The 23586-nt window shown below is 35.4% G+C and overlaps 1 protein-coding gene across 1 annotated transcript; it reads left to right on the top strand.

Annotated features, from left to right (window-relative positions):
• The first annotated feature begins 11744 nt into the window (after positions 1–11744).
• On the top strand, positions 11745–17798 carry SLITRK6 (SLIT and NTRK like family member 6). The gene is made up of 2 exons (XM_059466449.1): positions 11745–11948; positions 15261–17798. Exon 2 carries the CDS (start codon positions 15276–15278, stop codon positions 17796–17798), a length of 2523 nt encoding a protein of 840 aa, XP_059322432.1. The 5' UTR covers positions 11745–11948; positions 15261–15275.
• Positions 17799–23586: the final 5788 nt, after the last annotated feature.

Genomic DNA, 23586 nt, shown 5'->3' with positions numbered 1-23586 from the left:
AGTGTGTATGCATATAAAAAGAGGAAATATAGTGAGCACCATGATGCAAAAGTCATCTAAGTTCTTATATTTTGTTCTTTTCCTGCTGGATAATTTTCTTTTCACTTAAGTTCTTATTCAGTTACAAAGGAATTACAGATTGCAAATGACAAGTGTGATTTTCCGTGACGGTGTGAAAAGCATGATGCAAAATTAATCATAACAAATTTCTCCTATAAACTGTAAAATACGAAAGCAGTATTATTGCTGGAGTTCCTATCAGCTGCCCATTCTTTGCTTGATAAAACAGTCTGTATCATGGAATGGTGTTTACAACCAGGAGAGCCCTTTGCTCTGTGCCACCCCCCGACGCTCAAGTCAATCATACTGCAACTTAGATCCAGCAGCTCCACGCTGAGGATCTGCCTTCGTGCCATCAGACTTCTGCAGCTCGATCAGTGTCCTTTCTGCTAAAGAACAGATTTTTGCAGAATTGCGTTTGTATCTTACTGACCTGTACTTTGAAACTGCTCCTCCATATCTTATCTCTATGATGCAGGGTTATAAAGACAAATGGATGAAGAAAGCAAGTTTTACATACTAAGAAAATCTCTTAATATTCAGAACATTCGGTAGCAATGTTTTGCTGGGTTTTTTTCTCCCTGTGTAGGTCAAGTGTCAGAGAATAAAAAATGAAAAAGACATTCAAATTGCAAGCTAGTACTGGGAAAGGAGTGAGCATGTTCAATGGTAACATATTACTTGACACTCCTTGGTCAATTCTTGTTTGTAAACAATTTTCTGTTAAAAAAATCCCAATATATAGGTTTATTTCCAATAACTCTATAGGGTCAACAAAAGCTTTGGTAGAAATCAATGGGTGTTTTTCCTGTTTACCACAGCATTAGTCTTAATCTCAATCAATGTCACCTGGATAAAAGCAACACAACTGGACATCAACAAGGCAACACATAGTCAACACACTCTTTATCTCTGCAATCATATGAGCACATCTATGCAGACCATACTCTCTCTATATATAATTTTAATAACTCACGTTGCATTATTTTGATCTGCAGTCAAAAGTTCAAATTCAGACATTCACTGTTATTTATTATAATTTATTTGCTATCTGCAGAAATAAAAAATGAATACAGTAATGTTCAAGCTCTCTACAGTTGATATTTCAACAATTAAAAAAATATGCAGTTAAAAGCTTTCAGCTCAGAATTGCAATTCATATTTATAGGAAATTAAAGAATTAGCATAACACTGACAGTGTACAAAGAATAAAAAAAGTTAACCAAAACATAAAAATAGTTAATGTAAAAGTTGAAAAACAAAATGTGGCATCATTCCTAGTATAGAAAAATACACTGTATTTTTGCAATAAAGAACCAATAGAGATTCACTGATTCTGTTGTTTGAATAGAATAGCTTAGTGCATTTTAATTAAATAAAAAAATAAAATAAAATAAAATAATAAAATTAAATAAGTCAAATTAATTAATTGAATATATTTGTTTGAGATTCAGTGATTTGTTTGAGCTTTAGTGATTATTCAAAGGATAATCTGTGTTTCTGCTGCCTGGTTGTAAAAGATGATCGATACTTTAATAACCAATGTACTGGCATCAGTGCCTTGAAATTCAATGCTTGCTTGTTTTGTGGTTTAGAAAATACAATTACTTGAGTATTTTAGAATTACAACTTAGCCAGAAGACCTGTGATCTTTAGAAGTTAGGCAGAAGACCTGTGATCTTCAAATTAGGTTTTATTCTTTGGTCCATGTTTTAGCTGGAAGTTCACTCAAAGTGTCCAGTGCTTTGAAAGTTACATCCTTTGATAGTAAAAAAATACATTTCCAAAATTATATAATAAATGTCACAGAAGTGCAGGCAGTTTTTTAAAAGAGCATAAACTGACGTCTCAGTGGATTTGATTATCTGTTTTGCACACTTTTGTACTGGTTTCGACTAGAATAGATATAATTCTTTTCACAGTAGCTAGTACAGGCCTGTGTTTTGGATTTGTGCTGGAAGCTGTGCTGATAACACAGGGATGTTTCCATTATTGCTGAGCAGTCCTTGCACAGAGCCAAGGCCTTTTCTGCCTCTCACATCATCGCAACAGCAAGGAGCCTTGGGGTGCGCAAGAAGCTGGGAGGGAGCACAGCCAGGAAAGCCGACCCAAACCCTCCAAAGGCAGGTTCCATACCATACAGTGCCAAGCTGGGAGATAAAACCAAAGGCAAGGTTGGCCACGAGGACTCTCTGCTCAGGGACCAGCTGTGCATCAGTTGGTAGGTGGTTAGCAGTGGTTTTCATTAGCATCACATTTCCTTCAGGTTTATTTGGTTCTCTTTTTTATTATTTTCCCTTTTTTCATTAAAATGTACTGTTGTTATCATTATTATAATCATTGTTATTATTATTTTTATTATTATTAATAACTGTATATTTAATTTCAATAATTAAACCGTTCTCTCAGCCCACAATTTTTCTCACTTTTATCTTTCCAGTTTTCCTCTCCCCATCCTGTTGGAAGAAGGAATGAGCAAGTGGCTGGTTTGGTGCTTAGTTTCTGGATGGGGTCAAACTGTACCAGATTGGAACAAGAAATATCAAGTAAAAGAGAATTAATGCCCCACATTTTCATCCTAAAAAGGTACCTTTCAAAACTGGATTAGGTCATTATTTTAAATTGCAACAGAATCGCTGTCTGCTTTACTCCAAACAATGCATAAATATTACAAATTAATCAAAGATTGGTCTAGAGTCCTGCAAGATTGAATAATAATACACTTAAAAAGGAACATGTACTTATAATTGTTGTCATTAAATAAGCTTCTTAATATACTGGAATTCCTCTAAGCTAATATCACATGACTTGATTAGTATGAATTGTGTTACTTTAACATTGTATTGAAGAGATTTTACACTTTGTTTTAAGATAATTAAAGTATTATTTACATTTCTCTCCACAGTAAAAGCAATACCATGGTAGATGACTTTGAATAAAACTAATTGCATACTAATTTTAATGTTTTGAGATATAGTAATCCAGTTCTAATAATTGTTTTAAAGTATTGTGCCTTAAAATTCTGTACCAAACAGAATTTGAATTCCCAAAGCATTTCATAAAATCATTGAACCACCAAAGCTGGCAGGGATCTGCTTAGATAATCGAGTCCACCCTCTGTGGCTGAGGCAGGGTCAGCTACAGCAGCGTGACCAGGAGCAGGTCCAATCAGGACTTGTGTATCTCTAGAGATGGAGACCCTACAACCTGTCTGCAACCTGCTTCACCATTTGAAGTCATTGCAACATCAAGATGTCAATTTTGTGCCCCGTAGGCCTCTGGAAGATGTAAAATGTCAATGAAAAAAGACAAGTTCAGCTTTGGCAAAAATATGGCTATTGTTTGCACAGAAAAAAAACCTAAAAAGGAAAAATATTTTCAGTAATAAATGTAGATATTTATTTTTCTATCTAAGACAGATTATATGCAACAAAGAGCAGTGCTCTCTAAATTAAAAAAATATGGTTCATTCTGAAACCCTTTTTCTTATTTTTTCAAAACAAATTGGACTACAACCTGAAAACAGAGGGGGATGAATTATTCATACCTATTCAGTCAGGTTACACTGCACATTGTATTAATTCACTATTCACATTCTTAGTTATTAATTGGACTGAGATAGTGACTACCACGCTGTAAGTGATGGTTATGAAAAAAATCTATCCCTGATGTCATACAGAATACCAGTCCCAGCTACTGACTCAGTAGCTGTCCTAGGGAGAAGCTCACTCTGCTGATGGTCTGTGACTCAGTGAAATCCATATGGCTTTTCACAGGTGCCAGTACTTGGTCAGTTGTTGCATCTTTCAATCATATAAAGATTTATGGAAAACTCAGAAAATTTTTTCAGAAATTGTCCTTACTATGGGCTCTAGACAAAGCTGCTTTGTCTATAAAATTCCACATAAAAATGAGACCAATTTGTTGCAAAGATTTAGTGTTCAGAAAATACTTTATTCATAGGAAAGCTACATAGCCGGTGGAGTGTAGGGCAACAGATTTTTGAAAGCAGAAATAACGTATATAATCCTGCCTTTTGTATCTGTTATTGCCATTGAGAAAAAGTAAAGGTGTGCAACAACCTGATCACAGCTGGTGAGATGAACTCTCTCAATACAGTCACTACTTTACCCTATTCTCATCTTCTTTAATAGAAGAAAGAACAGAAGTTCACTCTTCCTGACCTACTTTCTGCATCTTTTTCCAGCAGACATATTCCTGCTCCTGTCCTTATTCCTCACCCCTGAGGACACTAAATTGAGTTTTTCTTTCCTCAGCCTAAAGAGGATTTTCTTCCCTTTTACAGAAGGGAAAATGCTTGATTCTGCTGTACCAATGCTCTTCTTGGTCCATGTAAGAAATCCCAATATGTGAACCACAAACAACAGCTCAAGGTAAGATGCAGTTTACATGAATAAAAATTCCTATTCTTACCTCAAAAGTGAAAACAAAAGTTCATTTGGTCTGCATTAGCTGACTGCACAAAAGCAAAGCAGGAGTCCACATCTGCCCAATAAAAAGCAATGCTAAATAAAGTTGTATAAGCCCATTCCTCTTTTGGAAAGAGAACCATATGAGTCTGAAGTCATGCCATCAAAATTACAATGCAAGTTATTGATAAAACATGCTGAAGTGATTAAAATACACCTCTCCATGCATTTCAGCATTTTTTATACAGCTCAGGTATAATTTTTTTGAAGAGAAATCTGACATATCTTCTGAACAAATGAGTTTAGATATAACTATACACTTTCTTAAATAAATGGAAACTTGCTGTAAACTCCTAATTTTTTTTTTTTAATCTAGGAAATGGTATACTCCTTACTCTCTTGATTGGATTTTTTTCTACATAATGTTTTTATATTTTTAGTGACTAACATGAACCTTTTATTTATTAAAGTTGCTTTCTAAAAATAAATATCTGTTTGAAAATAGAAGCCAAAAATGAGATCATTGGCAGATGTAAGTTTGTGTCTTCTTCCCACTTTGACAGAAAGGCTGAAAGTGGGTTCTATAACTAACAAATGGAATTTCTCTGATGTGCTCTATTTGCTCTGTGATAATAGTCTGAGTGGGGACAAGGACTATGGCTAGGTGGCAGATTAGTAAGCTAAGAAAACACACTTAAGGATGTAACTGCATTTAATAGTACAGATCTGTCACACCTTTCCTGAGTAGTATCTGTGATCAGGTGTATTCAGATTTTTACAGCTTGGGTGCTTCCAATTAGAGCCCAATACTCTTGCAGTCTTTACTTACCCATGCATCAACTGCACCAGCAAACAGTGAATTTACCTACTGACTTTTGGGAAGTAAAGCAAAAATAAGGTGTTTGGAGTTCTTTTTCCAGTTCTACTACTTCTTGAGAAGTCTGGCTTCCTGGATATAGTGCAAAAGGAGAAATGGCCACTATGGATTTAGAGATGGGGGGCTTTTTTGTACCTCTGTGTTGTGGGTTAGCCACCTAGACAGTAAAGCACCACACAGCCTGCTCACCTCCAAGCCGCAGAGGGATGGGGAAAAGAATACAAAGACCAAAAGAGAAAAAAGAGAAACACTCACAGTTCAATAAAGGAAGGAAAGAAAGGGGAGAAAGTATGTAAAAGTGGTCACTCATCACCTCACATGAGTAGGGCAGTGCCCATTTTCTCCCTGAGCAACAGGTAGTTTTCCAAAAACAGCCCTGCCCTTACTTTTTCTTGCTGAGCATCACAGTACGTGGTAGGGCGCATCCTTTTGGTCCATTTGGGGCAGCTGTCTTGGTTGTGTCCCTTCTTAATTTCTCGCCTACTCCTGACTTACCCATGGTAGGGCAGAGAAGGAAAAACAGAAGGTCTTTATATGTCTCAGAAGTAGTAAAAACCACGTGTTACTGGTTTAGTCACAAATCTACAATATGACACTGTACACACTGCTGTGAACATCAACTGCATCCCAAACCGATCCAGCATACACTGGTACCTACCAGCTTAAGATAGTTAATTTCTAGAATCACAGTGAATTACAGTGACTCCCAGAGTAGTGTGTCCCAAAGATTGGCATCTTAAGGCAAACAAGACAAATTAACTTAAATATGCCCATACATTAAAAAAAAGGACAATAGATCAACAAACTTGGACTTAATGAACTTTCAGACTCCCATCAATCCTGTATTTGGAAGTCAGAGTGGTGAGAAGTATGTTTCCAGCCATCAAGATCCACTCTCTGCAGAACACTACCTATACTTTACAGATCCAGAGTGTTCTCTGACAGGTGTGCTCACTTGCTTCAGTTCCTGTATGATGCATTCAAAGCTGGAGTTCAGGACACAGTGCCTTTGTAAAGGGTATACATTTTCAGAAAAAAGATAAAATCTTTTTCAAAGCAGAGCTTAAATGCTAATTCACTACTTCATTTAACTGATACTGGGTCTGTGAATCTTACTGTGTATATAGAACCTTCAAGAGAAAGAAATTAAATGCTATGGCTATTTGCAATCTAGCCAAATACCAAACTTGATTGGCTACGGCAGACTTTAATCTTAAGGTGTTTTTCCAGGTTGCCTGATATAATCTATTTTAGCTGGATTTGGTGGAATAGCAGTAGCATGTAATGTGCAATTAAGTTAGGCACAAGCACACATTATCATGAATAGACTTAGGCATAGTCAGCATGTAGAAACTCATTTGTGTTTAATAGGATACTAATGTTAAATATCAATGCATTATTCATAGGCAAAAGGAAAGAAAATTGTTTTACACAACAGTTTCAATATTTCATGTTTTCTTACTCATGTTTATTGAAGAAGAATAGAAAAGGAGTTTTGTAACACAAAACCCCAAAAAAATATAAACATATGCAAATCATATCATATCCTCTGTTCTGATTATTGATTACTGCACACCCAGTGGTTATCTCTACTTGTCTTGCAGTACAGAAGAAAAAAAAATATTCCATTACCAATTTCAAAATATTTACACAATTCTTTTACCTTTGGGCTTCATCAGCTATTGATACTGAAGTGATATTTTTTAAGTTTTATGAGGGCTGGGCAGTCAGCTGCTTTCAGGCCTGAAAGTCAGGAAATCTGACTATACTTCAATTGGAATATTTGTAACTATAATTTGAAGCTGACTAATCAGAGGTGCAGATGGTAATTAATTGGCTGACTGTAACACATTGTTTAAAAAAAATTAAGTAAAAGATCAGTTACATATATACTAATATGGGTATAATTTAAATGGGTACTGACTGGAAGCCCAAAGTAATCAGAAAAGAAGTCAAGGTCCATAGAAGTCTAGGCAAATTCAATTGGTTTCACACTGGCTTTTCTCTTGTACATGGGCAAAAGGTACTTTAATCCCATTCAGATTCAAATAAAGTTTTGAATGGCTATGTGGTAGTGGAGAAGATCACTTCAGTCTAAACCTACAGTAATTAAGGTCAATGGACAACACGGCTTCTGGGGTTTCAGAAATTATTAAGAAAAAATTGATTTGTAGAGATCTTTTTGTTCTATTAACACACTACCCAATGCCAAACCATGACTCAATTTTTTGTGTGTATGTTCTTGGGTCATTGGCAAGCAAAATACACTTTGAAAAATATCCAACTGATTAATCATAACTGAAGATTGCAAGTACTCAGGTGCTTTTGTTTTCTACAGACCAGTTGCCTCTAGGCATTTTTTTTTTTTAAATTGACATTCAAATATTGCCAAATTCAGGAGGAAAGGCAAGGAGAATCTGTCTGTTCCAAGAAGTTGTTCAGATCAAGAAATATTTCTCACTCCAATACCAAAATTTATGAACAAGATGAACAATCTCAGAATTGGATAGCAGATTTTAACTTTGATAGTAAACTCTTCTTACGTTATGAAGAACTGGAAGTACTCTGTCAAGGGGTTAAACAAACAAACAACAAAAATAACCCCAAACAAACAAAAAAGAAATAAAGAAGATTCAAGACCTATTGCACAGATACTGAAGAAGGAAACCACAATTTCAGAAATGTTTACACATTTTCAGAGATCTGACTTACACAAATAAACAGGATTACTAAAGAAGTATGCAAGGGAAAATACCTTGGTTTCATCTGTTTCCATTGCATCATATTTTAATAAATTAATAAGAATCCAGTGTTTTGTAAGGAATCAGGCTCTTAAGCATAACAGTATAAAATGCATTTTCACACAAGTACAACATTTAAAGTACCATATGACTTTTTAAATTGAAAAATGAAATAGAAAGAATATTAACTCCAATGTACCTTTCTTTGAATATTTTTTTTTCAGAAAATGTGATTTTTGCCTGATGGTAAATACAATGCATGCAGTGTTACATATATGCAGGTGCAGCCTAGAAAGACAACCATATCCTCAGCTGCATAAGATGTGTGGCCAGCAGGATGAGGGAGGTGATTCTCTAGATGATCTTCAAGGTTCCTTCCAACACAAACCATTCTATGATTTAATGATTTGTGTACTTTTATATTAAGTATAAAAATATGGGTCTAAATTAATTTAGTTAGAAAATGCATAAGGATAATAGAAATTGGTTTCTTTAACCTGTTTCCTTACAATTTGAAGATCTTTTTCAGCAGACTTTTCAAAGAATTGCCTCTCAATAAGGGTCATATAAAGATGAAACTAAATGCTTAGAGAGTAGCCACTAGGCCAGTGTATCACTTGTAGAGGGGAATCCTTACCCTTCTTTACACAATGGCAATGTGTTCATGACTGCAAAAAACCACACAAACAGTGTGTTCAGAGTAGAAGGTTTTGAGTAAGACCTATCCCAATATGTAAAAAGAGACATTAGTTCTGTGAGGGAAATAGGTGATCTGTGTCTGAATTAAATAATATACTAGGCACGGTTAACTTCCAAAATTATAGTACATTACATTATGGGTTTTCTTGGTGTTGTTCTGTGTGTATGTGCATATGCCATGTTCTTAGTTAAGTCTTAGCCTTGGTGACAGTTCTTCCATATACAATTTTAATTTATAATATATGCATGAGTTTTGAGTTCCTCAGCAGGCTCTCTCACATGTGAATAGTCAGATGCTACTTAGTGGTTCCAGGAAAATGTTTCCTTTCAATGTCATATATTAAGCTGTCAGACCTGTACTCTTACAGAGTTCAAAGGGTTCATGTTGCAAGAAATATAGGTGAAGAGTTGTTGATACAGACTTGGAACTTCTTGCAAGCAGGGATATATTATTTACCTCCTACGTCTTGTGTGCTATCAATGGCTCCTTGTGTGCATTCTGAGAAGTGGCGATGAGTTCTGAATGATGGGGAAAAAATATTTTCTCTCCACTGAAATAGCAAATGCAAATGCTTATTCCTCCTGTTATCTTTAAACAATGAAGTTGCAAATTAACAAGTCACCATGAAGATTACCATTTTGAAGACTAATCCGCAAATAATATGCCTGCAGTAAATGTAAGTCTGACAGTTTTAGATTTTATATATCCAAAGTTCACAAAATTTAAAATTGTTGGAACAATTGATTAAGACTTGAAGTACAGGGTAAAAACCCTATATCAGTTCAACTGACATGTAGATGCACTTGCAGAATCACATTCTTTATCATAACCTGCTTAATGATTCATAAAATTATGGTAGAAAAAACAAACATTAGACATTTTTATAAACTTGATAAATATGCAGTTTTTGAATCACAAATAATATTGATAAACATTCTCAGTCATTTTTAATTCTGTATGCTTAAATTAGGAAAATGTCCTATTTTTAGCAATTGATTTCTGGAAATATTTTTTGTTATCATGTTTTACTCTTGTGGCTGTCAACTCAAAAGCAAATAATGATGTTGTTTTCATTTTTAATGTGAATATCTGTGTTTAGAGATATTCTCTATCTCAAACAGCCAAACACAAGTGTTAACACTTGAAAAATGCTCAGTAAAAATAGAAATAATGTAACTTAAAATTCATAAATTCAAAACAAATAAAGAATAAATTTATTTATTTAGCTGGTCACAAACAGCTGAGAACTTTTGAGTCTTAGTAAAATGTCTGCAAATTGAGATTGAGTGACGAGGTTCATTAAAAGTAACAAATTGCAAAAAAAACCAAATTGTTACAATTCCTCAGGAATATTTCCTCTTATTTTAATTTTTTTTTCCAAATTCTATATTAAAAATATTCAAATATAGAGAGATATAAATCTTACAAATTTATATATAAAAGTTTACATATATGTGTGTGAGCAAAAATATAGGAAAAGGTCTTGATAGCCTTCAGCACATGGAACAGTAAATTGCAATAGCCTTTTTGAGGTCAATGAGGCCACCTAGAGATCCATCAGTGCAAAAGAAATTACTGGAATCCGACTGGTTGGAGGCTGCAGTAAACAGTCTGTATAATAATCCAAGGCACGGAAAAACGAACCAGAAATGTTATGCTGTAGAGGGCAAATATGCTGGAGCACCACATCTATTGTTGCTCACAAAAGGCTTTGTGCCTCTGTGGCAGTGGGATGAACAAGGAAGTAGCATGTGCTGCTTATAAAACCATCCCATGCAGTGCAGGAGGGATAAGGAACGCCCTCCTTGCATGGAATAAGCATTTTCCAGTGGCTGTACTGTATCTGCTAATTATTTGTTTATGAGCACAGAGAAAATAATACCTTAAGCATGATACGTGCCTTTAAAAATGCCCTCCCCCAAACCAGACCGTTTTTTATCTAAGCAGTGTTTCATGGAAATAAAATGCAATCTCACACAGACAGATACCAATGCTGTGCTAACATCTGTAAAACAGACAATTACAATCAACCCAGTCTTCTTCCTACAGAGCAGGATGGGCAGTTTTAAAAAAGGGCTGACGGCAGTCATTGTGCAAGCAGAAGCACTAATATTCCATAATTTTATTTTTCCATAGTAAAGTATGTACAACTGTGCATACTCACCCCTACCCCATTCACACTGAGTGGACTGGATTGACATCTTTACAGTCTCATTTATATATTTGAATGATTCTGCACTTCAACGTGATAGACATATTTTCCAGAGGACAAAGTTTCCCCTGTGGTGTGATTTGTGGAGTGTATTTGGGCTGGAATGCTTTCAGGTTTCTAAAGCAAGCATTTGCAGATACAAACTAAATGCAAGGACTGCCCAAGAGCACAAACTGCACGAGCTGCAGTGGATGTTTACTGTTTTTTTGCAAAATTGGGTATTAACAGCCCTTAAGCAATCTAGAAGATATTTAGCTGAATTTTACTTTCTGAGGCTCACTTAGATAAGGGGAAAAAGAGGTGAGAGAAATTGCAGGAGGAGGAGCTGATCTGTCTCAAGGTGGAGCTGTATCTTGTATTAAATGACATTGGCAGATTAAAGCTCTCTGGTGGGGAAGGGCTTAAAGGCTGAGTCAAAAGCCAAGAAGTCTCTTTATTTACGCCTACCTCCCAGCCCCTGGCAATCTGACTAATAACAAACTGAGCTAACAAGAAAGACTAGAAAGAACAGAGAGAACACAGGAGCAGCTTGCATCTAAAAATCTGACAAACCAAGTGATCAAGTCAAGCTCTGCTGAGCATCTTGTTTGTGTACTGCATCCAAATGCTTGCAAACAGTTAACTATATGCAGAAAAGTCAGCCTAGCTGTGAAGTATGCTGTGAATTTTAATTGAGGAAAAAGGACAACTGCTTACAGGATGGTCTGACGTGCACAGCTGCCTGGAAGATTTTTTCAATCGAATGCTTTGTACTTTGTCTTCTGAACAAGGATTTTAACTTTATGGAGCTGTAGCATTACCGGAGCTTGCAGCAAAGGGAAACTCAGAAGAAAGTGTGCGTTTTTCAGAGGGAAAAATTACATTGCATGGAAACAGCTGCTCCAACTGTGCATTACTGAGTGTACCGGGGGGTGTTGCTGCTGTACAGGTAAGAAAGATTCCGGTTAGCTAATTAGCTAAGCACATGAGAATTTCACTTCTCAGTAAAAGTTGCATTTATTTTTCTGCATAACTTTTATGTTAAATGATGGAAGTTTATACTGTATTTTAAACAGTTTGCAGGGACATTTATTCAAACTGATTACTGTGTAGAATATGTGCATTAAGGGAATGTTGTTCTTGAACCTCTTAAAGGAGAGGAATGGGTGTTTGGTTTTATTTCAAGCGCAAAAATGGTCTTAAATGCATCATCTGAGTGTAATTCCCTTAAGAATTTAATAAAAAATCCCAAAGGCTTTTAGAAATTACTAATTCTTAGCTTGGGGGTTTGAAAATCATCAACATAGTTTGTTTTTTTTTTTAATATATAGCTAAATTAAGAAAATCAAACAAATAAACCCTCAAGCATAACGAAACAAGCTATTTCAATGTTTTAAAACCAAATCAATTATTACTTAGCAAGCATGAGATGCCTTTTGCTGTAAGGTGACTACTTCTGGAAGTATTCAACTTTGCCTCAGAAAAAACTGTGACATTTTTAGTCTTTTAGAATTCCTACAGAGTTTAGTTACAGTATGCAGTCAGCAGTGACTTACATGAAAGCAGATAAAAAAAAACTTAAGTTAACATGTGGAATTTGCTGAAAATCCTCACCACATGAAAAGTCTTTCAAATTACATTTTGTTGTATTGTGAATTCTTTCAGTTAAATGTTAGTCATCTGTTACAAGAGGGCAGTTTTTATTTTACAATAGTAGCCCACTGAGAACTTCATTACATGTTTCTGAGTGTTTAGGAAAAAAAATGGAGAAAGGAAAAAGAATAAAACTCTCCTATTAATTTTTATTGTGTGGGTATATATTTGTCTGTGAGAGAGTTCTGGCAGTGCTGCTTACAGAAGTATGACGATGATTAAAATGTGAATGTTTTCCAATTGGTTACAAATGTTGTTACTTTCATCTCTGAGAGGAAAGCTTTCATTTTAGTAACCTAATTTCTCAATATGCAATAGAATGCAACATGCCTTAAAGATTTCTTTCTTCGTTTAATTTTGCTCAAGGACCTTATAAGTGTTGTTTGAATTTGATGCGGATTGACACTGGAATTTCTAATGAGAAAAAGCGTACAGAAATAAAGTTGAATTAGTCATAGTATAGGTTTGAAGCCGGCATCTGTGTCAAGAGCTTGTATTTTTTACCTTGGGTCACTGGAAAGGATAGTGATGCATGTAAAGCAAGGATAAGTCTCTAGCATAATGTGATCCTGGAATTATTCTGCATATTTTAAAATAACATCTTGACATGGTGTGTCTTATCAAATACTTCTTGGGAAAACAGACTTAAAGACATATATATTAAACATGGGCAGCTGGAGTTCAAGGAGGGTTATATGAGGCAACAAAATTATATTGCAACTACTAAAACAAAGATAAAAGCTCATATTTTTAAGGACAATTTTTCTCACACTTTGAATTGTACTTACTACTTATAAACTCGTATTTCTACTCTCACTTATCAGAAGCTACTCATGGAGAAAAACAAAATTCACTGTGGACACACTTGCTGTTGTTCTTTTTGTGTGTGTATGTAATACTCATGCCACAGCATTTAAGTGCTTGCATGTGTAAAGCTTTGCAATCTGTTCTAAGGGAAGCCTTGAGAAATAGTGTTTCTAGTAACCAAGGTGCATGATATTCAAAATATGCATTCATGAGATGCCAAATCATATGACCACACTATAAAAATGTTCATGCATGTATTGAATTGATCCTTGTAAAGCGTTCTAATCTTTCAGAAACTGACACTGTTGGTTGTGTAGTGACATTCTGTACTTCATCTTTCAATAGCCTAGTTTGAAAGATTCTGACCTTTATTAGATGGATTACTTAAGGGTCTTGCTTAGTTCAGCACTCAAATAAATAGCACACCCCATAAACATTACTAGTTTTAAATAATCCATTGCATTTTAGGGGATTTTTTGGTTATTATTTACTTTTTTTGAAATGTGGAAATACTTAACTAAAGATTATAAACAGTGATTTCCCTCTATCTTATGTATCAAGAGTTACCATTGGTCTTGCTAATTAGGCAGCCTTGACAGAAAGAAACAGAGAATCTTCTAATAGCCTATAGGGCAACTTAATTCAAGCCAATAATAAATGACTGATTTAAACATCTAAATTTTACTTGCAACTCCATAGCTGTATTGTAATGATGCATTTATCAAGTGTTTCAAAGTCTAAGATCAGATGGAAAGGTGATAATTATATTACATAACATATAGCTGATAGTGGTGATAATTTTTAATTTGTAAAGCACAGTCAGGTCCTTAAACATTTCACTGTGGAAATTGATGATTATTATCATTGGGAGGAGTCTAATATTAATCTCAAAAAGTTTGCCCTTGCTTGCTTGTTTTTTCTGGCACACACTGCATTCTCAGTTCTCTTTTTTAATGTTGTGTACGCAAATTTTTTTGTATGTACATTACATGCAAACGCTACACTACTTTGTGCTGTGGCCCCACTTTCACCCACAGACTACAACAAATGCATTAAAATTTAAGCAAAGAGAGATGATTATTTTGTCCATGTCCTTTTCAGTTTGTGGGTACAAGGATTTCAGAGGAAATACCCTTTGATTTCCATACATAATGCAGAACTGTAGAGAGATTCCCTGTACCCTGCAAGAATGGGCTTTTGCTCGCAACACATTACTGATCCAAACCAAATCTTATTTCTCTTCAGCAGCTGGGTAACATTAAGTTAATCTTAGCAAGGTACTCTTAAAATTTGCAGTGCTATAGTGACAGAAAGCAATGGCTCAAAATATTATATTAGCTTTGATATAAGTTTCTTGGAACAGTAAACTATTACTGTTTTCCACTGGTAGTCTATACAGTATATGAATAAAATCAACACACTCCTGATTGCATCCTACTTTGGCTATCAGCATGAAAGTACTGAAGATTTCCCCTTATGACTCTGTTTATTCATTCAGTACATCAAACTAAATTTATATTCTCTAATTAGAAAATAATTCAATTGTTTTGCATGATATGATAGCCCTTGGAAGGAGAAGTAGCTCAGTGATGAAGATTAGGAATGTTTTTTTCTTTCATTTGTGCCAGGGAAAAGAAAAACAAAAAGAAAAAAAACCCCAAAAAAACAAAAAACAAAACAAAAAAAAAACAACAAAACAACTCCAGCAAACAAAGCCACAAAACTCCCCCAAACAAACAACCCAAACCTTGTGAAATCATGACTCTATTACTTATTTCCTTTTTTTTTTTTTTTTTAATAGAATCTGCTGGACAAGATGAAGCTTTGGATTTTTGTTTTATGCTCAATTGTGGTTGCATCCGATCCTTTCCAGTCACAGCCTTCTTTTTCTTCAGTCAGAGGATCTTGTCAGAGTCTGTGTTCCTGTGAAGAAAAGGATGACACCATGATTATCAACTGTGACAAAAGAGACATCAAGATGATATCAGAAATAAACGTCCCACCATCACGGCCTTTCCATCTTAATCTGTTAAACAATGGTCTGAGTACGTTACATGTGAATGATTTTGCTGGCCTTGTTAATGCTATTTCTCTGCATCTTGGTTTTAACAATATAGCAGATATTGAGCCTGGGGCTTTCAATGGTCTCAGCCTACTTAAGCAACTTCATATCAATCACAATTCTTTGGAAACACTTAAAGAAGATACATTTAATGGATTGGAAAATTTGGAGTTTCTTCAAGCAGACAACAATTTCATCACAGTGATTGAAGCAAGTGCCTTTAGCAAGCTCAACAGGCTTAAAGTGCTTATTTTGAATGATAATGCCATTGAGTATCTTCCTCCAAACATATTTCGTTTTGTGCCATTGACCCATTTAGATCTGCGTGGAAACCAGTTACAGACATTGCCCTATGTTGGCTTTTTGGAGCACATTGGAAGAATACTAGACCTTCAGTTGGAAGACAATAAATGGGCCTGTAACTGTGATTTGTTGCAGCTGAAGATATGGCTAGAAAACATGCCTCCTCAGTCCATAATAGGTGATGTTGTATGCAATAGCCCTTCAGTTATCAAAGGCAGCATATTAAGCCGGCTGAAAAAAGAATCTCTTTGTCCCACCCATCCTGTTAATGAACTTGAAGATCCTTCAGGGTCACTGCCCTTGGTTGTAACCACCTCTATCAATGATAATCATCTATCAACTAAGGTGATTCCTCTTCTGAAAGCTCCTACTAAAGAACCAAGTTTAGTGCTTCATACTTCCAAGCCTACTACATTTCCAGGAATCTCTTGTCCCGTCCCTTGTCACTGCACCAGCCATATGCTCTCAGGAGTTCTTATGCACTGCCAGGAGCGAAATATTGAAAGCTTGTCTGATTTAGGACCCCCTCCTCCAAATCCTAAAAAGCTTATCCTAGCTGGAAACATCATTCAGACATTATTGAAATCAGATCTTGTGGACTATGCCAGCCTGGAAATGCTTCACCTGGGGAACAATCGCATTGAAATCCTTGAGGAAGGTTCCTTTATGAATCTGACCAGACTACAGAAACTATATCTCAATGGCAATCACCTTACAAAGCTAAGTCAAAATCTCTTCCTTGGCCTTCAGCACCTTGAGTACTTGTACCTTGAATATAATGCCATCAAAGAAGTTTTGCCAGGGACATTTAATGTAATGCCAAAACTGAAAGTTCTCTACCTAAATAACAATCTTCTGCAGGCTTTGCCCCCCCATATCTTTTCAGGTGTTCCCCTCACCAGACTAAATCTGAAAACAAACCAATTTGCTCATTTGCCTGTGAGCAATGTCTTGGATGAACTGGATATGCTGGTACAAATTGAACTTGAAGACAACCCTTGGGACTGTACATGTGATTCAGTTGGACTGCAAAAATGGATACAAAAATTGAGTAAGAATACCATGATGGGTGATATTTTTTGTAAATCTCCCGGGCACTTAGCAAAAAAAGAATTGAAATCCCTAAAGAGTGAAGTCTTGTGTCCAGGTTTAATAAACAGCCCTGCTCTACCGACCCGTGCCAGTTTTGTAGTTGTGACAACTTCTTCTCCTACTGCCAACACCGCAGACACCATCCTGCGGTCTCTTACAGATGCTGTCCCACTTTCTGTTCTAATATTAGGACTGCTCATTGTGTTTATAACTATTGTGTTTTGTGCAGCAGGAATAGTTGTTCTTGTTCTGCACCGGCGCAGGAGATGCAAAAAGAAGCAAGTGGATGAGCAAGTGAGGGACAGCAGCCCTGTTCACCTTCAGTACAGCATGTATGGGCACAAGACAACACACCACACCACGGAGCGCCCGGCTGCCACGCTCTATGAGCAAAGAATAGTTACCCCCATGGTTCAGGTGTACCACAGCCCATCCTTCAGTCCCAAGCACACCGAACAGCAGCAGGAGGAGGGAAGTGAGAAGGAAGCTAATGATTCCAAATACCTTCGCAGAAGTCTCCTGGAAAGAGAGAACAGTTCGCCACTTACAGGTCCAAATGTCAAATACAAGGCTACAGACCAATCTGCGGAATTTCTGTCTTTTCAGGATGCTAGCTGCTTGTATAGAAACATTCTTGAAAAAGAGAGAGAGCTGCAGCAACTAGGGATCACAGAATATCTAAGAAAAAATATTGTCCAGCTCCAGCCTGACATGGAAGTTCGTTATCCTGGAACACATGAAGAGTTGAAGCTGATGGAGACACTCATGTACTCCAGGCCAAGAAAGGTTTTTCTAGAACAAACTAAAAATGAGTATTTTGAGCTCAAGGCTAATTTACATGCTGAGCCTGACTATCTGGAAGTTCTGGAGCAGCAGACGTGAAGTGATAATACATGGGGCTGGGGCCGAGTTTCTGTGATTTTACTTTAAGGTGGAATCATTGTAAATAAAAGTGCCTTATAAAAACATGTCAACAGTCAGAACTTAAGCACAGCAGTAATCCTAGCAAAGAAAAACTCAGGGATCACTGTGGGAAGCCATGGGGTTGTGAGCAGACAATATGTCAAGCCCCAAGTTAAGCAAGAATTTAGTATGATTGAACTGTGTGAGGAAGATTGCTTATTGCACTATTCCTCATAATTTTGAAAAGGTGTATATGCCACTCTCCATTCACTTCTCTGTTTCCCAACCTATGGAAAAAAAAGTTCATTTCCTTTACCCCTTCTTTTTTCCCTCCATTTAATTAAATTCCTTTAAAACAACAAAAAGACCAAAAAAAAAAAAAAAAAAAAGAAAATTCCAACACCTGTGTTTGTATTTATAACCTTAGAGTGTATATGTTAGGTTAGTACATGCACTGCATACATGACCACTGTCTACAACTACACCTTACATACCTTTATAATAAATATGAAAGGAGTTGAAAAGTTGTCATACTAAATGTCAGTTAAAAAGGAAAACAGATAAAATATTTTTGTGTATTCACCCAGAGCCTGCAAATATTTAAGTACTCTACACAGAACTTGATTTGAATTGTGTATCTGTATGTGGAAGGAAAAATATGCATCTATGTTTACCCAACATCTTCAACAATGAAAACTGCAAGCCTTTTTGCTACTTTCCCTATCTGATAGCTTTACCTAAGTTTGGACAATCTTTTCTTGAGCTGCTGCTATAAGATATTGTGCATCACTGGTGTTTCAACTCATAGTCCTGGGTAATTTGAAAAGCTACTGAGAATCAGCTGTAAATATGTTACTGTGTTTAATAAGTTTGGGTTTTTTTATAAAAAAAAAAATATATATATATATACATATGTATATAAATAACTTCTGTGCTGGCTTTAAATATTCTTGAAGGAAATGAGTTTGCTGTGGCTAGGAATTTCCAAGTGCATATACAGGTCCTTCTCCACCCTAACCAAAAGCAACACTCAGACAGAATAACTAGAACAATACACACATGAGGAAGAATAATAGTATTTAGCTATTTGTACAAAAATATATTTTCTGAAATTAGAAGAAAATAAAGCGTTGTGGGAAAAATAGGTTACAAACACATAGAACACTGCAGGTTTATTTTTGCAATGAATTCTCGCTAGATTTATATTTACTATTTATTCTGTATAATTTTGTATTTTTTTCTTTCCAACTCACAAGAAAAGAAAAAGCTTATTCCTGGCTAATTTTCAGGCTAATCAAGGAACTGCTCTCTATTAATGAAAAAGAAATAAAGAGTTTTTTAAATGTCTTTTTCTTAAAGGTCACTTTTTAAAGAAGGCAGCAACTTCTGCATGCACAAGTTTTAAACTACTTGGGAATTAAACACAATGATTCTCACTCTTGCCATGTGGACAGAAGCATCTTATCCTGAGTTCAGTAAGGTCATTCAATTTCTGTGCATGACTGATGTGGTGCCAAAACACAATTTCTGACCTGCATCTATCTTCCTCCAAGCAAATCTTTTGTAAACTATGCATGGGGTTTGTTTTTTTTTTCTAATTCCTATTTGTAAAGTGAAAAATCAGTTTAATTACTACATGTATAGATATGTATGCTAAATTTAGCATTGAAATATTGATAAACTCAAAGTGAAAAGATATATATTCTTTAGTTCAAAATACTGTCCATGTCTTACCTATTTGTATATACAAATTAGAGTTCTTCGTATTCTTCTACATAAGTTTCTGACAGAAAAATTTCCTATATTATATATGAAAGTCAGATTCTCAGTTCTTTCAAATTTGCACAGACATAACAACTTTTATGGTGCTATACTAATTTCTGTAGGTTGAGGATCTGACCATCTTTTGTCTCTGTTAACAAATCAACTTCCTTATTAATATTTTTGAGGTATTATTAATTTGTTATGGAAGTAAAACCTGGCTTTCAAAAATCAAAATTCCAGTTATTAGAGAAGTATTATTTCTTCTTTCTATATCTAAGAATAATTTAATCAGAAAACCTGTCTATTTTGGAAGATTATGAAGAGTAAATGTGGCAACAACATATTTTGTTTCATTTCTATCTTTAGTCCAGACTATGAAAGACAATATCAAATATTGCTTGTTTAGGTAGGCGTGAGAAAAAAGGGAAAATGTGCGTACAATAACTTTGCATTAAATGAGCTTTGTGATGTTATTTTAGATATACTTGCATATTCAAGCACATGTAAACGTGTTTCATGAGCATAGAACCTATGGAAACCCATGCCTGGATCTGGAGGAGCATCTGGGGGACAGATGGGATGGCTTAGAGCACTAAAATGACACTAAGTGTCTCCATTTAAAGAATTTAGTTTCACACAGGGAAAAAAATCAAATAAATTTACTATATAGAATAATTAAATGCAGTTAAAATTTGAATTTATTTAATGGAAATAGAAAGCTTTGAATGCTGAATCAGACACATTAAATTGTTCTTTTTCAAGTTCTCAGAGATCTCAAATTATTGTAAAGGAAAAAGTCAGAATACAAATGTAAATAGTACTTGATAACAGAATTTATTATTTCAGTGTCGTTGATTTCAGTAGTTATTTCCACAAAAAAAAAAAAAAAAGTGTGTAAAAATAACACCCTGCAATTGGCAAGATGAGGGGAAATGGTGATTCAAGCCCTCCGGCTTAGATTTAAGAGAAATAGCTTCAGACTAAAGACAATTGCCACATGCACAGATGTCACTTTGCTCAGCTGCTATCAGTTACTTGGCAGAATGTTGAGGACAACAGTGTGGCAAACATTCTTTTCCCTTGCAGTCTCAAAGCATCAGAAGGAAGAGTGAGCTAAATTGATGTCAAAGCAAGTCAGTTACACAGTTGTACGGGAGCCTCGCTCAGCAGGATTAAAGAGACCTTTACCATTTAGCCTTCCTTCAGAAGGGAGAGTCATGCCTTTGGCTTTGTAAGGACAACTGTGCTCTGTGGCAGTCTGTATAACACTGCAAGGGGTTTGGCAATATTAAGGAATCTCCAGGATGTGGCTCGCTGTCCACTTTCCTATCGTCACGTTGCCTACTGGGCTGCCATGTAGTGAGCCTTTATAATGAGAAGGGAGGGGTCTGCCTTGCATTCAGATAGTGATTTTTCCAACTATGAGGAAAATGTACACTGCCATAACAAAAAAGGACAAAGGTTTGATATGATATGATCATTCTTCAGCTAAAGAAAATCATTGTCTGCTTATAAAAATAAAATCATGACATAAGAACGGCATCACATAAGAAAGAAGGATGTGACATCCATTCCTAGAAGTTTCTTGGAATATTCGAACAACTGGAAACGTGTTGTTAATGTTATTGACGTTTGCAGAAAGCTGGGAAAGATATTCATAAATTTTCTTGTTAAAACCTTATTGTCATATTTTTATTTTTTTTTCAGTGACAGGCATAGTCAAGTGGTTTGATACATTTTTACTTAGCTAGAATAATGGAGGGTGGAAGGCAAAGCATGTTTGACAGCGTGCAACAAAGTGGATCCATTTTTTTCCTGTCAGGATGAGAGTTTAATTGAGTGCGAGAACAGTGCTTCGTCAAGCACACCGGTGTAAGTGGCAGCTATGATGTTGTTGCTAGGGTACCTCAAGGTAACCAACACTACCATTTTTCACCTCCCATTTGAACAGACCTGTTCCCTAAATAAACACATTAAAACAATTAATTACACTTTTTTGTTTTAAACTGAGCTTATATTTTCAGCTTCATAGAATACAATTGTCTTTCTCTTTCCTTCTTTTTCTTCCTGCTACAAGTAAATTTCCCACAAACTTTTAGCACTGGAACTTGATTGCATTGCCTGCAGTGATGCCTCTCCAAGCTTTTTAAAAGAAATAAAACCCAACCCAGCACTTAAAAAGCCTTATCCAACAAAGACTATAAGTGTACACATCAATTAGGACATTTGCCTATTCAGAAATGGCCTAATATTTTTGCATGTTCTTTTCCATTTGAATGACAGATCAACCTTTCTGTCATCTATTCCAGACTGAAAACTATTTTGTACTTATTTTCAGGGATGTGTTGAACCTATCAGATTTGAATATAATCCTTTTCAACTTGCAGTCAATGTTTCTCTGATTGGAATCTGAGGATCAATTTTCAGCCCCTCTTTGTATGACAAAAATGTTCCCTGTATGACTCCAAATGGAAGATGTTTGCCATGTAACACTTAACTTACCTACAAAGAGATTACTAACTGTATAGTGTGTATAGTGTGCTAAACTGAATAAATAAGTTTGGCCAGGATGGGAAACCACAACACCTTAGAAGGATTCATTTCTTGTATGTTAATAAAAAATAATAGTTATCACAAATAAGACATTATTTCACAGGATAAAGTGATAGTGGCAAGAGGAAAAAATGGATACTGAGTCTCAAAGTCATCACCAGAAGGAATTCTGGATTAACATTCTGAGGATGTCAATGTCTACAGCAACACACTTTATTAGTCACACCAAAACAATCTGCAAGTTTCATGTAGATGTACTGAAATCATCCTGAGATTGAAGGCAAATCAAACACTTAATTCAAAAGATAAGAAACTTTCATAAGACTGGCACATTTGTCTTCTGTTGTACTCCCTAACAGAGAATATCTGCATTTCCATTAATGAATTTCACGCTCAGCCGTAGGCTGCCCTCTGGCATTACAATCTGTTGCAAGTGAAATCTACTCCTTGGAGAGTTTTTTCATTGTATACATTGTCTTCAGTGGTGAGTTCCTCTGGGACCTGATGATTGGTGCACCACTGGGGATCTGAGACAGGGAAGATAATCTTGTGTTATAAGTCAAGAACTGTCTTTCTTTTTCAATTTTCTGAAGTTTGTGATATTCTTTATGTTGTTTGAGGAGCCAAATCCTTCTGTTCCTTAAAACAGAAGTGAACTGTAGCCGGACTCAATATATTTTCCATAATGAAAAGATAAATCATGGTGGTTTTTTCCTGCACATCTCCTAACAGTCAGCCTTGGCTTTTTGACACAACAGAACAAATTCTAAAGAGCCACAGTCTAATGGAAAGCAGCTAACCTTGAGGAAGAACATAAAAGGCCAGATGCTGTTCATCTCTATGAAAGCAAAAATGCGATGAAGAATTTTTATTTTATTTATTCAGCTTCACCAAGATGCAAGAGTGCAAGTTCATGCACACAGTACATTTCATAAAACATTTACCAAAGTTTTATGTTCTAAGACATTAACTTCAAAACATTCACAGTATGCGAATATTGCTACTGGAAGGACTACTTCTATTTGATTTTTACTTACAGTTTATGAAATGGAATGCTGGAATACAGAAAAGAAGAAACAGTATGGTTTCATGTTTCTAGGAGAAATGTTATTTACTATAATTTCAGCTGTTTATTTTTGTTAAAAAATTCATCCAGACTATTTCATTTTCAGATAATTTTTTTACAAGTCCAGGAGTTTTAAAATTCTTCTAGTTTTAATTATTTACCAAATAAACTACAGAAGTGTAATTACTTTTTCAAATAGAAAGATATCTGAAAATTTTATATATGAATAAATACTATAGCATGCCAGGATAAACTTTTTTTTTAAAAGAAACTATGACATTTATTTTGTCAACTCATTATTATTAATAATTATATATAATTATTATAATAATTAATAATAATGCTAACATTATTATTAGAATGTTAGCATTGTTTTTAGTTTGA

Source organism: Ammospiza nelsoni, chromosome 2 (assembly GCF_027579445.1).
Source record: "Ammospiza nelsoni isolate bAmmNel1 chromosome 2, bAmmNel1.pri, whole genome shotgun sequence".
Classification (NCBI taxonomy): domain Eukaryota; kingdom Metazoa; phylum Chordata; class Aves; order Passeriformes; family Passerellidae; genus Ammospiza; species Ammospiza nelsoni.
This window is presented reverse-complemented; position numbering and strand designations above follow the sequence as displayed.